General features: G+C 39.3%; 1 protein-coding gene across 9 annotated transcripts in view; it reads right to left on the bottom strand.

Moving 5' to 3' along the window:
* Nucleotides 1-3,704: 3,704 nt before the first annotated feature.
* Nucleotides 3,705-16,791, bottom strand: part of SMIM14 (small integral membrane protein 14) — a 33,317-nt gene continuing 20,230 nt past the window's right edge. For all 9 annotated transcript variants that reach the window (XM_087936814.1, XM_087936809.1, XM_087936810.1 and 6 more), the window contains 3 exons: nt 13,242-13,290; nt 8,514-8,662; nt 3,705-6,543 (listed from right to left, as the gene is read on the bottom strand). In XM_087936814.1, the coding sequence (XP_087792940.1) occupies nt 6,511-6,543; nt 8,514-8,662; nt 13,242-13,290 (231 nt within the window). In that variant the 3' untranslated portion in view covers nt 3,705-6,510. The remainder of the gene's footprint in view (nt 6,544-8,513; nt 8,663-13,241; nt 13,291-16,791) is intronic.

Raw genomic sequence — 16,791 nt, 5'->3', positions numbered from 1 at the left:
CCCAAGGACAGGCTAGGCTTCTACTGCCCCATTTAACGACCCTTTTCCAAGGCCTGAAATCTCCCTGGAGCAGCTGCCCTTCCTCCACCTGAGATCCATAAGTTTGCATGGAGAGGAAATTTCATTTTAGGCAGACTTGTTGCAAAGGAAAGGGGCTTCTCTGTCCAAGGCTTAAACAGCTGACGGGGGCTGCTGGCTACCTTCCTGTCCAGGGCCAAGCAAGCAAGGGGTGTAAACTGAGATCATTCGATAAACCCTGGCTAATTCAAAGGCACTGCAAAGGTTGTCTTCCCACAAACCTTTCAAGCATGTAGAAGCTGGCAAGGAAATTACATTAATGGCGTGACATGAAAGATATAGGAAGGATATAAATGGCGTGGGGAAGGAAATAGGACTTTGAAGTGTGACCTTTGGGGCTTTTCGTGTTTTGCTACAAAATGGGTCGGGCTTAGTTTTTGGAGAGGAAAATAAGGGGAAAAAAAATCTGCCTCTGCCTACCAGCATCCATCGGTATTCATCTGGCTAGCGTCCTGTCAGTGTTTGAGAGAGTTGAGGGCTGTTTGGAAACTGAAGCAGTATTTGCTGTGTGAGCAAGGAGACAGCAAGGAGCCTGGGTGTGGCTTAGCTCAACTGTTCTGTCCTAAAGCTGCTTGGTGCTATGAAAGTAAAACTGAAACTGAAACTCCTCTGCTTGTGTTTTGCATTTGGAGATGATTTCTTTCTAGGTGGGGTGGGGGAGTAGAACTCCTTAGCACCAGAGCGTGTAAATAATAATAATAATATAGGAAATACTAATGCTCTGATGGTTATTTCAAAAAATCCTTTCTTAGTGAGCACCTAGAAGCCAAGAGGAACATACTGCCCAATTTCAAGATTGTAGGCTTTACAGTTCTGGAGATTTTTGTGATGATGCATGAGGGGTATTTCGCTTTTATATATAAAAGAGTGAGTTTTCCTAAAGAAGCCACAATCTTCCAGACTTTCAGTCACCTAAGCTATAAAAAAAGTAGGCTACAAATGCTGCTGCTTGAGATTTGACAATTAACGCGTTACAGCCCAGCAAGTTAGTTTGCCGATTAGATATTTAGAAATCGTAAAACCAGTAGCTAATTTTAAAGGAAATCTGTGGCCCCCCCAACATTGTAAGTTCTTTCTGATGAAGATTAGCCTTGAAAGTCAGAAAATTGTAGAACGCCCTAATACTCCTTTCTGACAATTCAGTTGTGCTGGTTTTAACTGGGAGCAAAAGTTTGTGGAAGAAAGTTTTAAGTTTGGCTTGGGTATTGGGAAAGGAAAATCTTGGCCATTTAATCTTATCAAGATGATGCCATTTTACTAGATTTTTCTAGAGGAATCTGGGGTTAAGTTACCCGATGGGTGAGAGGAGCAACGTGTACGTTTCATGTAAATAAAATGAATAAAGAATCATCGATCCCAATTAATTAATGGGCTCCGTGAGCAAGAACCGAATGCAAATTTCGAGAGCTGGATATTAAAACTATCCAAAACCCAGCCATGTAGTAGTTACAAAGCAAGATGGGAACAATATTGTATCAAGATACAAAATCTCCAAGTCACGGGGTTATGATGTAGTTTGTCCTGCGCAGTGCAAAAATCTGTATCACAGATTGGCAAATAGAGGAACTGTTTATTTATTTAATATTGTTATTCACTACTGTATGAAAAATGCTTTTGCAGAATGTTCAGTAGGGAGTTCTTTAGGAGAAAGACTCATGGCTGTCTGGGAAATTCTGGGAGTTGACGTTCACAAGTTTTAAAATTGCTCATATTGGATACCTCTGTACAAAGAGGTGCTCCTTCAGTTTATCCATGTACTTCTGGGACAGTTCAACGGTATATAAATAACATTTCTTCCTGTAGGAGAAATTTTCCAGACTTACAAAGAGAGTATGGCTTAATAAGAAGCTGATGCAATATGCAAAGTTTCAGGTCTATAGAGCCTGTGTCTTGAGCACACTCTTGTATCTCCTGGCATGACAAAGTTCCAAATAGCGCAGTCTTGGAACATGCTAAAATTTCTACCATGTATATACTAGTGAAACAGCGACGTCTATGCTGGCTTGGGCCTGTCGTGAGGATGGCTGATGGTTGGATTCCGAAAGACCTCCTAGATCCGTGATGGTGAACCTATGGCACGTAGAGCCATTTGTGCCATCGTGCGAGCCGCAGGCAAACTTACCTCACTGTGCATATGCGCGCCTCACAGCTGATTTTTCTGCTACTGTAGTTTGAGGCCTTTTTTGGCCTCTCAAAGGCTTGCAAAAAGCCTCTGCAAGGCTTTTCAGGATGAATAGGCCTGTTTCGTCACTTCCTGTAATGTCAGAAGTGATAAAACGGGCATATTATTCGGTCTGAAAAGCCTTGCAGAGGCTTTTTCCAAGCCTCTGGGAGGCCAAAAAAAGGTCTCAAACCAGCCGAAAAATCAGGTGTGAGGCACAAAGCAGGTAAGGGGGTGGTAATTGCATGTGCATGTGCAGGGGGAGCACGCACATTGCATTCTGGGTGCTGGCACATGACTGCACGCGCATGCTAATGCGTGTGCAATTTTGGCACAGGAGCCTAAAAAGGTTAGCCGCCACTGTCCTAGATGGAGAATTAGTGCAGAGGGAGCACCCTAGAAGGAGACCACAGCTGCAATATAAGGATATCTGCAAGAGGGACCTAAAGGCCTTGGGAATGGACATCAACAGCTGGGAAACCATGACCTCTGATCAGCCTGGAGGCTAAAGATGGAGCATGGCCTTCAGTTCGAAGAAGAGATACTCGTTTGGCAGGCTGAGGCCGAGAGTCCCAGCACCAGCAAAATCCAGAGGCTGGACAGGAGACAGGCTGCATCTGTCCTCAGTGTGGAAGCGATTGCCCGTCTCAAATTGGTCCTTTTAGCCACACTAGATGCTGTTTTAGGACCCCTTTTCAGAGCATGATACCATAGTCTCTTAAGACTGAAGGATGCCAATAATCTGGGACAGTTCAATGATATGTAAATGAAATTTCTCCCCCTAGGAAGATGCAGGACACTTTTAATTAGAATTTCAGAATGAGAGGGAAACGTAATGATTTAAAATGCAGTCTCGTATGTACATCCACTGAACACAACGAACCTATGCAACTGCTGACATTCAATTTAAAAACAGATAAATGTTGAAATCCCTGTAAAAACCCAAAAGGGGCTCAGGAAAGGCCACACGTCAAGATAGCACGTTATTTTGGAGTAAAGCGTGAGCAAAGGAGACCAGTCTTCCCGCACACCAGGAGTTGGAAACCTACGGCTCTGGAGCCACATGTGGCGATTTCATCCCTCTGCTGCAGCTCCCTATAGCGTCGGTTCCACAATTTTGAGAGGAGCTTCCGGTTGGGGGGAAGCACGGCGCGCCAGGAGGAGACTCTATGGCAAGGGGCAGGTTATCCTGTCGGCTCCACAATAGATAGGACTTTCAGTTAGGACAGGTAGAGGAAAAAGGATGCTGCCCAAGGAAAAGGTTCCCCCCCCCGGTGGGGGAATCGGATTTCTGGTCAGTCCCAGAATTGAACCGGGGGGGGGGGGATGAGGGCTTCTGATTAGGACCTTTGTGGCTCCTGGTGATTTCTGTGGGAAACTGATCCAAAAGACTCTTTTGAGTGTTTAAGGTCGTCGACCCCTTCCCCACACCAAAGCAAAGCAAAACGTCTTGAGAAATGCAAAATCCAGATTTTGAGAAGTTTTATTAGTGGTTCTATTTGTCGAGATATTTTTTTTTAAAAAAAGTGCATAGAACAAGCCCTTTATTTCACAGCAAATCTTGTAGTAAAGGATTACAACATGGCACAGATCTTTGTGTTTGGCATAATTCAGACCATTTAAACCACTAAAATTCATCACAGTCTTATCAATCTTTTTGCCTAGGAGAATGATTCTAAACTAAGGCAGAAAGAGCTGTTGCAGTTTATATGTGAATGTGAAATATCGATTCTGACACCTAAACTTTAAACATTAAATGCTGTAGAAATTCACCAAGTAGAAAAACTATGTTTAGGATCTCCCAGGGTTTTTTTTTAAAAGAAACTTTAATTGGTGTCAGAGGCTGGGGTTATATAAAAGCTGCAATGTCAGAAAAAGAATCTCCAAACCGTTTGAGCACGATATTTTCACAATTAAAATCCCTCTGCCTTTTTTCCCCTCCTCTTGAAGAGCTTTCTGGCAAGAATGGTTTCTAAATTCTGCTAATCCTACCATCATCCCATAAACCAGCTTTTCAAAGTCTTGAAAACAAGTCATCATAATCTTCCACGTTATGTCTAGCTTGTTCATTTAAAGTAGGAAATATAAAAGATGTCAATAATCCAATGTTCGAGCTATAGATTTAGCCTGTCATATAATAAACCTTTTTAACGCAAAGCAGATTATTTTGTGGTTCTGTTTCATGGTCTGATTTCATAAAATGGCACTGGTTTCCCACTGAGAGCTTTGTTTCAATTTCTCCCATCTTTAGAAGGAGACAGAAGGAGGCATCTAACTGGCCGATAGTTGCTAATGAACAAGCTGTACATTAATTCACATTTTGTTTCTTCAGTTTTCTCTGTCCAAATGTTTACATCGATAGTCCTACAAATTATTCTTGAGAACGAAATAAAAACTAAATCATTGCCATTCAGCCCCAAGACTGATAACTGCTCCACATTTTTAGAGCTAGTCTGCCAACCTTAGAAAGGTGAATTTCACAAGGTTGGTAAAGATGAACAAACTTGCCTGAAACGTAACAAAGAGATCATTAAAAAAAAAAAAGAAATATAGAAAGGTTCTCGAACGCTATTTTATGCGGAATCATGAAATGCCCCAAACACAGTGCTATAATCCTTAAAACAATTCCCAGAATTCTTTAACGTTATTCCATGGCAAAAGAATGGATCTCTGAAACCTTAAAAACAGCATTTGATGAATAAATGTTGGGACAGATACACTAAGTTGTTTCCACACTGGTATTAATATGAAAGGTAGGTTCCTTCTTTGAAATAAATTGACCAAATCCAGTTATCAATGGATGGATAACTGTTGCCAAACTTGTTGAGATGTGTAAAAACTGAGAAATTGTCCTCAATCTTCGTACAAATATATAGATTAATGAATTAGATTTAGTTACAAGGTTGGTTGAAATACATTTTCCATCCTTCAAATCCAGTAAGGATTGGATTTTAGACTCAGAGGAGGTTCAAAAGTAACTTGGACAGCAAATTCTACCTGCTACGCATGTATTCCAGTAATGTTGTTAATTTAATTTCAAGTGAACTTTCCTGGAATGGAATAATTCAATGTTTGATTTTAAAAACTGGCCTTAAGATCTTAAGCACTAGCTATTTAAATCCATAATTTACCATGCTGCAAGAGTGGATTGTCTTTTTACAACTAGAAAGCATGAAGTTATCTCTGTGGACTTCAACTACCTGTAGACTTATTCAACTCCCAGATTTCTGATAGTTGAAATTTACGAGTTTTAAAGTTGCCAAGTTTGGACTTCTCTGGTTTTGATCATTTTTAGGAAAGGGATAATAACATCAACAGGTTGAGCTTCATAGAAGCTTAATATGCCAATTTTGCTTCCCAGGAAGACCGCTCAAAATTTGCAGTTTTGGCAAATTCGGTGCTGTGGCCTCATGCTACAAAGGGTTTGGTTGTATCAGGGTTTCATCAGCATTTGAATAACGTGTAAAATGTGTTAATCCAATGCAATCTAGAAATTACTTTTGACTGCAGAAGCTTTTAAACAATTGTAGTGAAGGCGGCCAGGCATTCTGCTGCGGTTCTTTCTTTTGACTTGAGGTTTGTTCTAAACAGAAATCACAAACTCAAGTCTGCAGGAAAATCATTGTGGGACTAGTTTTCAATGTAAACTTTAATTATTCAGGCTTTATTCATTAACTTATCTTCCTTCCTTCCTTCCTTTACTCTCTCCTCCCTCCCCCTAAATAAACTGTTTCATTGATAAAACTATAATTAGTTTAATCAGCTTTCTTAATCTGAATTCATCTAGATTGTTGACTGTCAGCTACGAATATGACATAATATTCAGCATATGCAAAAGGCACTAATTGGAGAAGGCTGTGGTATATGAACTTTTTGAAAAAGGACCCACTGGAAACTTTTGCAGATTTTCCCTCCAAAATGGGTGTACGGAGATCACAGAGGAATTTACTGTAGTTTTTAATCTCTAAGCAGATAGGAAGAGAAAACCCACTAGTCTGAACAAGATCAACTGATTATCAATAGAGAGATTTAACTTTTTTTCTTTGAATATGTATGTAAATAATGTAGTGGGCATAAGTTCAACACCCATCAATGAAATGCTGTTACTTCCCACCACGTTAAGTTAATCCAATTAATTGTTGTTTAAGAAATAGAAAAAGGAAACGGATATTCTATGTACAGGACAGGACCCTACTGTACAATGATAAGGAATGCTGTGGTCTTTCTTTTGGTCACTGACGATTACACTTGATGAATTTGTCCAGGAAACTTCAGTCCACAGCTGGAGCTGGTGGTTCTTGTCCCTGTGTGTTGAGAATATATTGAATTAGAAGTTTCTGAATGTTGCAAAAGGGGTTGTCCACTTAAAAAAATCCTCATACCTTTTATACATTTGTATTTCATGGAATAAAAGAAAATTACAGGTAGTCTTCAATATACAACTACAAGTGAGTCACCCAGCAGGCTTTCATGGCTAAGGCAGGATTAGAACTCAGGGTCTCGAATGCATGGTTTAAGAATAGGTCTATTCATACATATGGGTGGCAAAGGGAGGAATATAAATCTAAAAGCAGAGAACTACTGAAAGACAAGGTGATAGATGATGTGCTGGCTGGAGTGGATATTTAGTTTAGAAATGAGAGCTGCCCCCTTAAGGGAATGCTTCATGGGAAATGTAGTTTATGTCACGTGGTCATATCTGTACTCCTGATTGGCCACTGGGTTAATCTCCCGTTGGCCTGGGGAAGTTTATGCATGCCTGCATGGGGCGGGAGATTTCTTTTGCTCTTGTATGATGGGCTAAAGACCACCTTCTTTCACACTATTAAGAGGCACAAATTAAATGTTGGAAGAATCTCTGCATTAACTGTGAGCTATGATAAGAGGATCCCTAGCGAACAATAAACTAATCTGCATGGAAGCCTTTTGTAGTGTTTAACTGCCAGCCCCGCTAGCAATCAGAAACAGGGGCCAGAATAGGTGATGGTGAGGAATTGTGAACGTAAAACAAGCAATTGACAATCTTTGGAATAAATGCACCAGAAAGAGCAGGATAGAAGAAACAAATGAAAATAGAGAAAAGGAAAAAAAATTACTCTATGAAAAAAAAGAGATAAAATTATCTCCCAGTGAGTGACTAGAACAGGGGTGTCCAACCTTGGCAACTTTTAAGATCTGTGAACATCAACCCACAGAATTCCCCAGCCAACCATTCTACCTGGGGAATTCAGGGAGTTGAAGTCCACAAGTCTTAACATTTGTCAAAGTTGGATATCTCTGGACTAGAAAGGCAACAAAACAGAACAGGACATGGAGGCTAACGGGAACAAAAGGAAAAGAATCTTATTCATGCCAAAGAAGTAGGTGGACTTACACTAATGGGAGATGTAGGAAAGAAAGTGCTTGCTAAAATGATGAAGCAAGGGCGATTGTGCAATGTGTGTGGAATGATTGCTGCCAAAAGGAGAGGAGACAGATTGTGTGGTGTGCACAGACAGAGAAAAAGCAGCAAAGACGACAGTCCAAGGGAACAAGGAAGCGTTAAAAGGTAAACGAGGAAGAGGAAATGAAGAGCTATTTAGATTGGGGGGAAAAAAAATCATGGGAAATCAAAGTAGCTAACAAGGAGCTTTCAAGAGGATGAATGGAATGCTATTTAGAATCCTAGCCTAATCCAGTTACCTTCACTAGGTTATCACCAATAGGCTGAAAAGATTATTCACACCCCTTTCTTAAAAATCCTGGGTGGGTTCTTCACAAGCCCTGGGGACAAAATTCTCTCAGACAGATAGGATTTTAACTTGAATGATTCTGCTAAACAGCAATGCAAGATTACGACATCCCTGAAAAGAAGTCTTACAGGTAGTCCTCAACTTACCCTCCACAATGCAGCCCAAAATTTTCTGTTGTTAAGTGAGACATTTGTTCAAGTGAGTTTTGCCCCATTTGCCACCGTTCCTAAGTGAATCACTGCAGTTGATAAGTATGAACCCGTTGCCGAGCCTCTGAATTTTGATCACATATTCATGGGGATGCTGTTAAGGTTGTTAAGTGTGAACAACGGTCGTAAGTCCCTTTCCTCAGTGCCGTTGTAACTCTGAATGGTCACTAAACGAACTGTTGTGAGTAGAAGACTACCTGTATTGAACCAGTGTGGTATGACTTAATGCAGGTTGAGCAGAATATGTACCCTTTTTCCTTGTATGCTACATTTCCTTCTTGTCCTGTTATTACCCAACCAAAGAAGAAAAATTGCCTCAGGAAACAGACTCACGTTGTGCGGGCTTGACGGCTTTTCGGAAGTCATCGATCTCCGTAAGCTGATGGGTCTCATCAAGAACAAGACCAGGGCCACCACCAGCCAGCCCACCATAATCATGGTGACACTGATGTCATTCTCAGCGGATGGATTTGGTCCTGGCACTAGGAAAAGGACAACACCACCACAAAGGGAAGAGAGAGAGCAGAATTAACTTCAGATACGTCAACAAATGACCTGCCAGAAAACTCAGCTCCGGGTAGGGCAGAATTGTGAATCAGGGCAGAGGACTGACGTAGCGCCAGGCTCTTGTTCTAGACTTCTTGCGGTGTTAACAGGTGGACAGGAGCAACTGGGTGACTTAACTCCTTGTCCTAAAAGAATTCATGCTCCCGCTGATACACACACACACACACACACACACACACACACACACACACAAATCCATTCCATTTCAATCGTTCATCGACTAGGTACATATTTCAAATTACTTAACCAATTTTAATAATATTCTTCTTATTCAACTTAACAGCATAACAATAATCACATTCCCATATGTATAGTACAAATGAAATCCAATATACCTATTAAATTAATTCCTCTTATTACTTGATGAATACATCTAATCCCCTTTAATTTATTCTATTTTCCATCCATTGATAAAACAAATCCCATACTATATAATATTCAGATTCTTCTTTTTGTTTAATTTCTAGTGTCAAATTCATTTCTGCACATTCAAATATTTTTTCAATTATTTTTCCCTCTATTGGTATCTTATAACTCTTCCAGTTTGGGGCAAATAAAATTCTAGCCGCTGTTAAAACGTGTATAATTCAGTAGGTCTTTTCTTTACTATAGCCTTCTGGTATCATTCCTAATAAAAATATTTTGGGCTTCAAATCTATGTATTGTTTAATCATTTTCTCCAATCATGTGGGTATTTTAGTCTAATACCTTTTAGCTTCTGTGCAAGTCCACCACATATGATAATATATTCCTGGTATTTGATGACATTTCCAACATTTAATTGATTTATCTTTAAACATTTTTTGCTAATTTTGCTGGCACTAAATGCCATCAGTAAAACATCTTGTACAGATTCTCTTTATATGCTGTCGATATTGTCAATTTATAGTTCCTATCTCGTAGTTTCTGCCACTTATCCAATTCTATAGCATATCCATGCTATCAAGAAACAATAAATCAGGATTCTGTGCCTACCAGGGATGACCAGGGAATAATCCCAACTGTTATTGGCCACAAGTCAATAGAAAAGCACATGCTGGATTACATATTGTTATGCTGGCTGAAGAATTCTGGGAGTTGAAGTCCACAAGTCTTAAAGTGGCCAAGGACGGAGGACCCCCCCCCCGCCCTAGGACAGAAGGATGAGGATCCAACCAGCATAACTGAGAACAAATAAATCCTGAGAGAAAGGAAACATTTCTTTGAATGCTGTTTCGTATATACACTTAATCAGCTCCAAAACAAAAAAAGGAATTTACTTCAGAATAAGTGTGATAAGATTTCACCATAAGTTAAAAAAAAAAATAGCTGAGATAGATTAATTTTTTCATACTAAGAAACAACGAAGTTGCAAAAGTCAATGTTTGGTTTCTCTGACAGCCAACAACACAGAATGACACATATTTGGACAGTAACCTTAGCAATGCATTTAATGTCATGACAGACATTACGTCCAACATTCCAGCTGGCCTTAATAACAGTCTGGCTCTATACAGCCTCCGGGCTGGGAAATTCTGGGCGTTGAAGCCCACCCATCTCAAATTTGCCAAGTTGAGAAACATTGCTCCAAAGAATTGAAAGAGAACTGACATAACCATTTTGAGACTTCCATCTGTCATTAATTCAGGACTTCCCCTCTTTCTCTGCTATTAGTTATTCTCCTATTAAAGGAACAACCAAAAGACATTCATCACAACATGTTTTTGTCTTTTAATCTCACATAATCCTAAAAGCAGAAGTGAATCTTGCCAGCTCCCTATAGATCTTTTTTGTTCAAATGTCAAAAAAGTTCTATAGGTCCTTTGCACATCAAACATTCTTCCCGTTGTACTTTTAACTGTGGATATTCCCGAGGGACATATATAAAAACATAAATATAACATCTGACACGATAAATACAATATCTGACATGATAGTCTACATGGATTTTTTTTCAACTTCATTTTTTTTTTGGTTGGATCATTCTTCATGCTGAAAGGAGCAGATAGGACCCCAACCCATCTCTTGATAATTCTTATAGGTTTACTGCCAGGATCAATCTCACATGAATCTTTGTCACAATCCACACTCAGACTGAGATTAATCAGTATTTGGGTATGAACCACAAGCAGCAGGCTGCTTTCCCCTTCACCTTGATTGACTTGCAACTGAATATCTGTCAATCTTGAAGAACCTACAAACCCATCCAGCAAACTTTGCAGGGCCCCGTTTTCTCTTCTTTCCATACCTTCCCGCTGCTAGCTCCATCTTCCTCAACTACAGTTGTAAATTACAGTTGCAGTCCCAATGTACCTGGAAGTGATGGGCTTGGAGAAAGCTGAGCTAGCTAGTGAACAGGACTTTTTATATTAATGTACAAACAAGATGACTTTTTCTTAATTCCAGCATCATGGTCAACCATTCATGGCATTTCAAATCAGCAGCCTCAAATTGTATTTTTATCCTGTGGATGAAATGCTTAATAGGATGTGATGTCAAAATAAAAGAAATTATTTAAGGTTATAATTTTTTTTATTATTTATCTCACCAGAAGTATCATAAACAGCTTAAAAACAGGGCAGCTTATTCTTAAATCTTCATAATAACTTTCCCCCTAGCTGATCAACTTACTAAACTGATTAACATTGCAACTATGCTACCTCCCTAAAAATAAAACCTTTATTTAGTTTGATGGTATTAAAAAATTGCTGCTGGAAGAGATTGCCATATGTAACACTAAAACAAATACTAATTTATAACTGAAGTGAGGATTTATCAATATTCTTTGAAAAGAGATTGGACAAAGCAATGTTCTCTTCCACAGTCCACAAATGTCAGCCTTACTTTAATGTGCTGATACTGTTATATTATTAAAAAATATAGATAGTAATATAAAAGCATATGATAAGACTGCTTTGTCAGTTATTAGCCATAGAAATGGGCTGCTGAAAACTACCTCCTTAGAAATCAGCAAGACATTTGTATAAGCAATGCAACAAAAACAAACAAAAATGAATACCAGAAATGATATATATATATACATGTAAAAAAACCCCGGGGTGCCAAAGTTTTAAGCATTCAGGGCTTCTTTCTGAATGCAAAAAGTCAACCGCAGGTCTCATAGATATTTGCATATTCCAAACCAGGCATATCCTGCATGAGAACTCTCTTAATGAAAAGACTATTTGTCAAAAGTATGAATGAGGCTTTTAGCTTTACCAAGCAAAGGTATTAGAGTTAGTGGCATGCTTCGTTTGGGGGAGGGGAAAAAGTAAATAAGTCATAGCAGGAAATAACAGTATTTGAATAGCAGGGTATTTTTCTCCCAGCTCTTAAATATGCTGAACATCTTATGCAGAAATAGAAATGCATGTATGTGTCATCAAAATTAAGGGAATAATTATCCTTACTGTTCATATGTCTGTAGTACATTATTCATATTTGTTATCTGTCTGAACTTATAGGAGGAGAGTGCATTAGCTTACAGAATTAAAATTCAGGTATCTGGTTGTAACTTTCCCAACTATCAAATTTTATTTAAAGGCCTAAGTTTTATATCACATGCATCTAGCACATCTGTTTTCTGTACCAGTCCTACTCTGGAATGTCTTCTCACATTCTTTATACTTTTTGATACGATAAGAGTTTCCAATTTTATTGGGAGGGGATGTTGGAACATAAACAATTCAGGAGTTGCTAACATACGGTATGCTTGTGTCACAATTGCTACTTGGGACAGTTTGAAAGCAAAAATTCATGAGGCGGGGAGGGAGGGAATGTGAGAGAGAGACACACACACAGACAGACAGATCCGCATATGCTAATGTCTGTGGCAGACTAGGATGATTTTCAAACCTGACTCATTTATTTGTAATAGCAAAACAGACATACATTCTGACTTCAGCTGAGCCACAAATCACTTACTTCCTCCCCAATTTTTAAAACATCCATCAGGGAGCAAAGGAATTACAGAAGGATGAGTCAGAGGCAAACAAGAAGCAGAGCATTTGGGCCTTAATGTATTACCTTAAGACAATCTACTTTATTATAACTAATCGTCACAATTAGCACAATGTATAACCAAATTATCACTTAAATTAAAAATTTATTCTGGCAACCACTATAATATATCATCCCAGATTATAATTATGGCCACAACTGGCACAATCTCCAACTCCATAATTTATACTCATAAATCATAAATAATCATAATTGATTATTCTGGTTATAATAGCAACTGGTAAAGGCTGAGTTATCTTGGAAGCAAGCAAGAAACAAATCCAGCTTGAAATCTTTGCTTAATATAATGTATAAAGGAATGTACTTTTTTCCAGTTCAAATTAATTAGAGCTAACACAATGCCTGTCTTAATAAGAACAGAGACAATAGGCAGTGTGCACAGATAAAATTTTGGCTTAGCTACACTGGCTTGTGTAATGTATTTCTTCCTCAATCATCATGTTTCGCATTGTAACCACCTATTCATATAACTATTCTTGCCTTCCAATTACTTACATTCCTGAAGACATTCTGTATCTGTGCAGTAGGACTGAGATTGCCGTAACTGAAATGAAAACAACAATACAAGTTTAATTACATTTCACCATTTTGTTGGACAATTTCCAAACACTAAAATACACTGGAGAATTAAATGTCACTGATAAGAAATCCATGTCTGCTGTCCACCATGATAGTTTATAAAATGTTGGTGCATCTTATTCTGTAAGCTCCTGCGAACTCTGGTTGCTCACAGAAATGTAGATATTCTTCAGAATTTCTCTCAATTCATAGCAGAGCCAGTGACAACTTTCTGAGAAATCTGACATTGGCCAATAAAGACAACATAAATTGCCCTCTGTAACTACCCTGTTTCCCCCAAAATACGACCTACCCTGGAAGAAAGTCCTAGCATGATTTTTCCACATGAGCCTAATATAAGCTCTATCCCCCCAAATAAGCCCTAATTAAGATCCCGCTCACTCCAGAATGGATCGGTAAAAATTAAGCTAGGGTGGAGAATAGCGGGGTGGAGCTGCCCTACTACTTACCTTTGGATAGTTGTATCCAGGCCTCGCACACCCCGACACCTGCCTGGCCCAATTCTTCTGCAGCCAGCAAGGCTTTCCTGAAGGCCTCTGTAGATGGTAACAAAGCTCTGGATTCATCTGGAGCTCTGTTATTGGCTGCAGAGGCCTTCAGGAAAGCCTTGCCGGCTGCAGAAGTTCCTGAAGGCCTCTGACAGTGAAAAAGAGGCCAGGGGCGATGCATGAAAGTGAAGTTAGTCAGTGGATGACATCCCCGAAAATAAGACCTGGTGCCTTTTTTGGTGGCAAAACAAATATAAGACAGGGTCTTATTTTTGGGAAAACACAAGATAAAAGTTTATTGCTACATATAATTGGAAACTTTAGAAAACCTGCAAATAATATCACTATATGTATTTCCTAAAAGTCCACACTGATTCCATTCTAGGGCAAAATAGGACCTACACATAGCATAACCGTTTCTTTTGTCCTGGCTTCCTAACCCAGCCCTGCTTGATTCAGTTTTCAGCCATACAGCTGGTCCTCAACTGACAACCATTTGTTTAGCGACCGAAGTAACAAAGGCACTGGAAAAAAGTAAATTGTGAGTATTTTTCACACTTATGACCATTGCACCATCCCCATGGTCACGTGATCAAAACTGGGACGCTTGGCAACTGACTTGTACTTATGACAGTTGCAGGGTCACATGATCGCCTTTTGCAACCTTCTGACAAGCAAAGTCAATGGGGAAGCCAGGCTGATTTTACAATCATGTTACTGATTTAACAACTGCAGTGATTCACTCAACAACCGTGGCAAGAAAGGCCGTAAAATGGGGACAAAACTCACTTTAACAATGGTCCAACTTAGTGGCAGAAATTTTGGCTTCAACTGCCATCATAAATCTAAGGCTGCTTACACATTGAAGACTCACCCTAACACACCTGGTTTGCCTTAAAAAAAAAAAATCCAAATTGCTATAAATGTATCCATAGAACAGGTAGCCCTCAGAAGTTAAACATTTAAAAAAAACACAATCATTATATCTCTGTGGTCTAAACCCTCTTTAAATAAACTGAATACAGCTGTAATAGGTATCCATGTTACAGTATCTGGTTCCTGAATCATGATGAAATACGCAAAACCTGAGTTTTAAACTGAATCAGATATTGCAAAGCAATGGGAAAGCACCAGCTCTCCTGTCTTCCATCTTGCACTAACAGAGAGCCTTTCCAAAAAAAATAAAAATAAATGCAGAGCACACAAATGAGTTCTCTATTGTTAAAAGAAAACAGAAACCAAGAAAACCCTGTTTAGATGTGTTTATTATGTCCCTGATTTTTTATTGCTTCTAATGAGTCCATAAACAGATTTGTACCTTGCTCCATGTGTTTGTGTGTGCTTTGCTTTTTTAAAAAAAGAGGGCAATAGTAACATAAATTTAAGCTGATGGAAAGCCATGTGGCTGCGTTAGCAAACTTTCTAGAGAGCTCCTTTCGTTTATTACATTCAAATTCTTAATGCCAACATCATGACCATCACGCTGTCAAGATTCCAACAATCGCCCTAATTAAATCATGATTCTCGAGTCAAACTTCAAAAAACTTCAAATCCCAATTGTGCTCTTGGGAATTGACAAGCTGAAATTAAATCTGACGTTGTTAAGCCTGGGTGAAACCAGGCTCAATAGCAGTAACTGTGAGAGGGATCTTGGAGACTTAGTGGACAACCAGCTAAATAGGAGCCAGCAGTGTGCAGCAAAAAAGCCAATGCACTCCTAAGCTGCATTAACAGAGGGATACAATCGAGATCAAGTGAGGAACTAATACCACTCTATAAAGCCTTAGTAAGACCACAGCTAGAGTATGGCATCCAGTTTTGGTCACTAGACTATAGAAAAGATGTTGAGACTCTAGAAAGAGTGCAGAGAAGAGCAACCAGGAGGATTAAGGGACCGGAGACTAAAATATACGAAGAACGGTTACAGGAATTGGGCCTGGCTAGTCTAGTGAAGAGAAGGACCAGGGGAGACATGAGAGCAGTCTTCCAATATTTGAGGGGCTGCCACAGAGAGGAGGAAGGGGTCAAGCTATTTTTTACAGCATCTGTAGGCCAGACAGGGAATAATGGATGGAAACTGAAGGAGGAGAGATTTAACCTGGAAATAAGGAGAAACTTTTTGACCGTGAGAACAATCAACCAATGGAACAGAAGTTACCCTTGGAAGTTGTGAGAGCATCATCATTTGAGACTTTCAAGAAGAGATTGGACTGCCATTTGTCAGAAATGGTGTAGGGTCTCCTGTTTGGGCAGGGGGCTGGACTAGATGACCTACAAGTTCCCTTCCAACTCTGTCATCTGTTAAATCAAAATACTTGCTTTGTGTAGCAACCATATTAAGATGGGAGTTGGTGGGCCCCATCTTTTAAAAGAGTGGAACCATCCATTGGAAAACCCCATAGTAAACTTCGTGAAGAGACTTTAGTGTCAAAGATATCCTTTCCAAAGAAAACCTTGCCATATTTGGAATTTTATAGCTCAGAATCACTGTATATGCTTGCATTTTTATGCATGGGAGCATAATCAAGAATAGAATAGAATAGAATAGAACAGAACAGAATAGAATAGAATAGAATTCTTTATTGGCCAAGTGTGACTGGACACACAAGGAATTTGTCTTGGTGCAAATGCTCAGTGTTACATAAAAGAAAAGATACATTCGTCAAGAATCATAAGGTCCAACACTTAATAAAGTCATAGGGTACAATAAGCCATCAAATTATACTAGGAAACAGTCTATATAAACCATAAGGATACAAACGACAAAGTTAGCCATAGAGTCACAAGTGGGAGGGGATGGGTGATAAGGAGTGATGAGAAGATTAACAGTAAAAGGAGATTTCCCAAGAATTCTGAAGTTTAGGAAAGGAAAGACTGAAAACAGATCATCATTATTGGGATAAGGATTTCTTTTTCTTTGAAGGACCATGCAGTCCCTTCCTTCGGGATAGGAACTGAGCATTTACTGGTGTCGTTCG

The sequence above is a fragment of the Pseudonaja textilis genome, chromosome 6 (assembly GCF_049901715.1).
Source record: "Pseudonaja textilis isolate UNSWEBS1 chromosome 6, rPseTex1.2, whole genome shotgun sequence".
Lineage (NCBI taxonomy): Eukaryota > Metazoa > Chordata > Lepidosauria > Squamata > Elapidae > Pseudonaja > Pseudonaja textilis.
The sequence above is the reverse complement of the archived record's forward strand: the minus strand, read 5'-3'. Positions and strand labels throughout refer to the sequence as shown.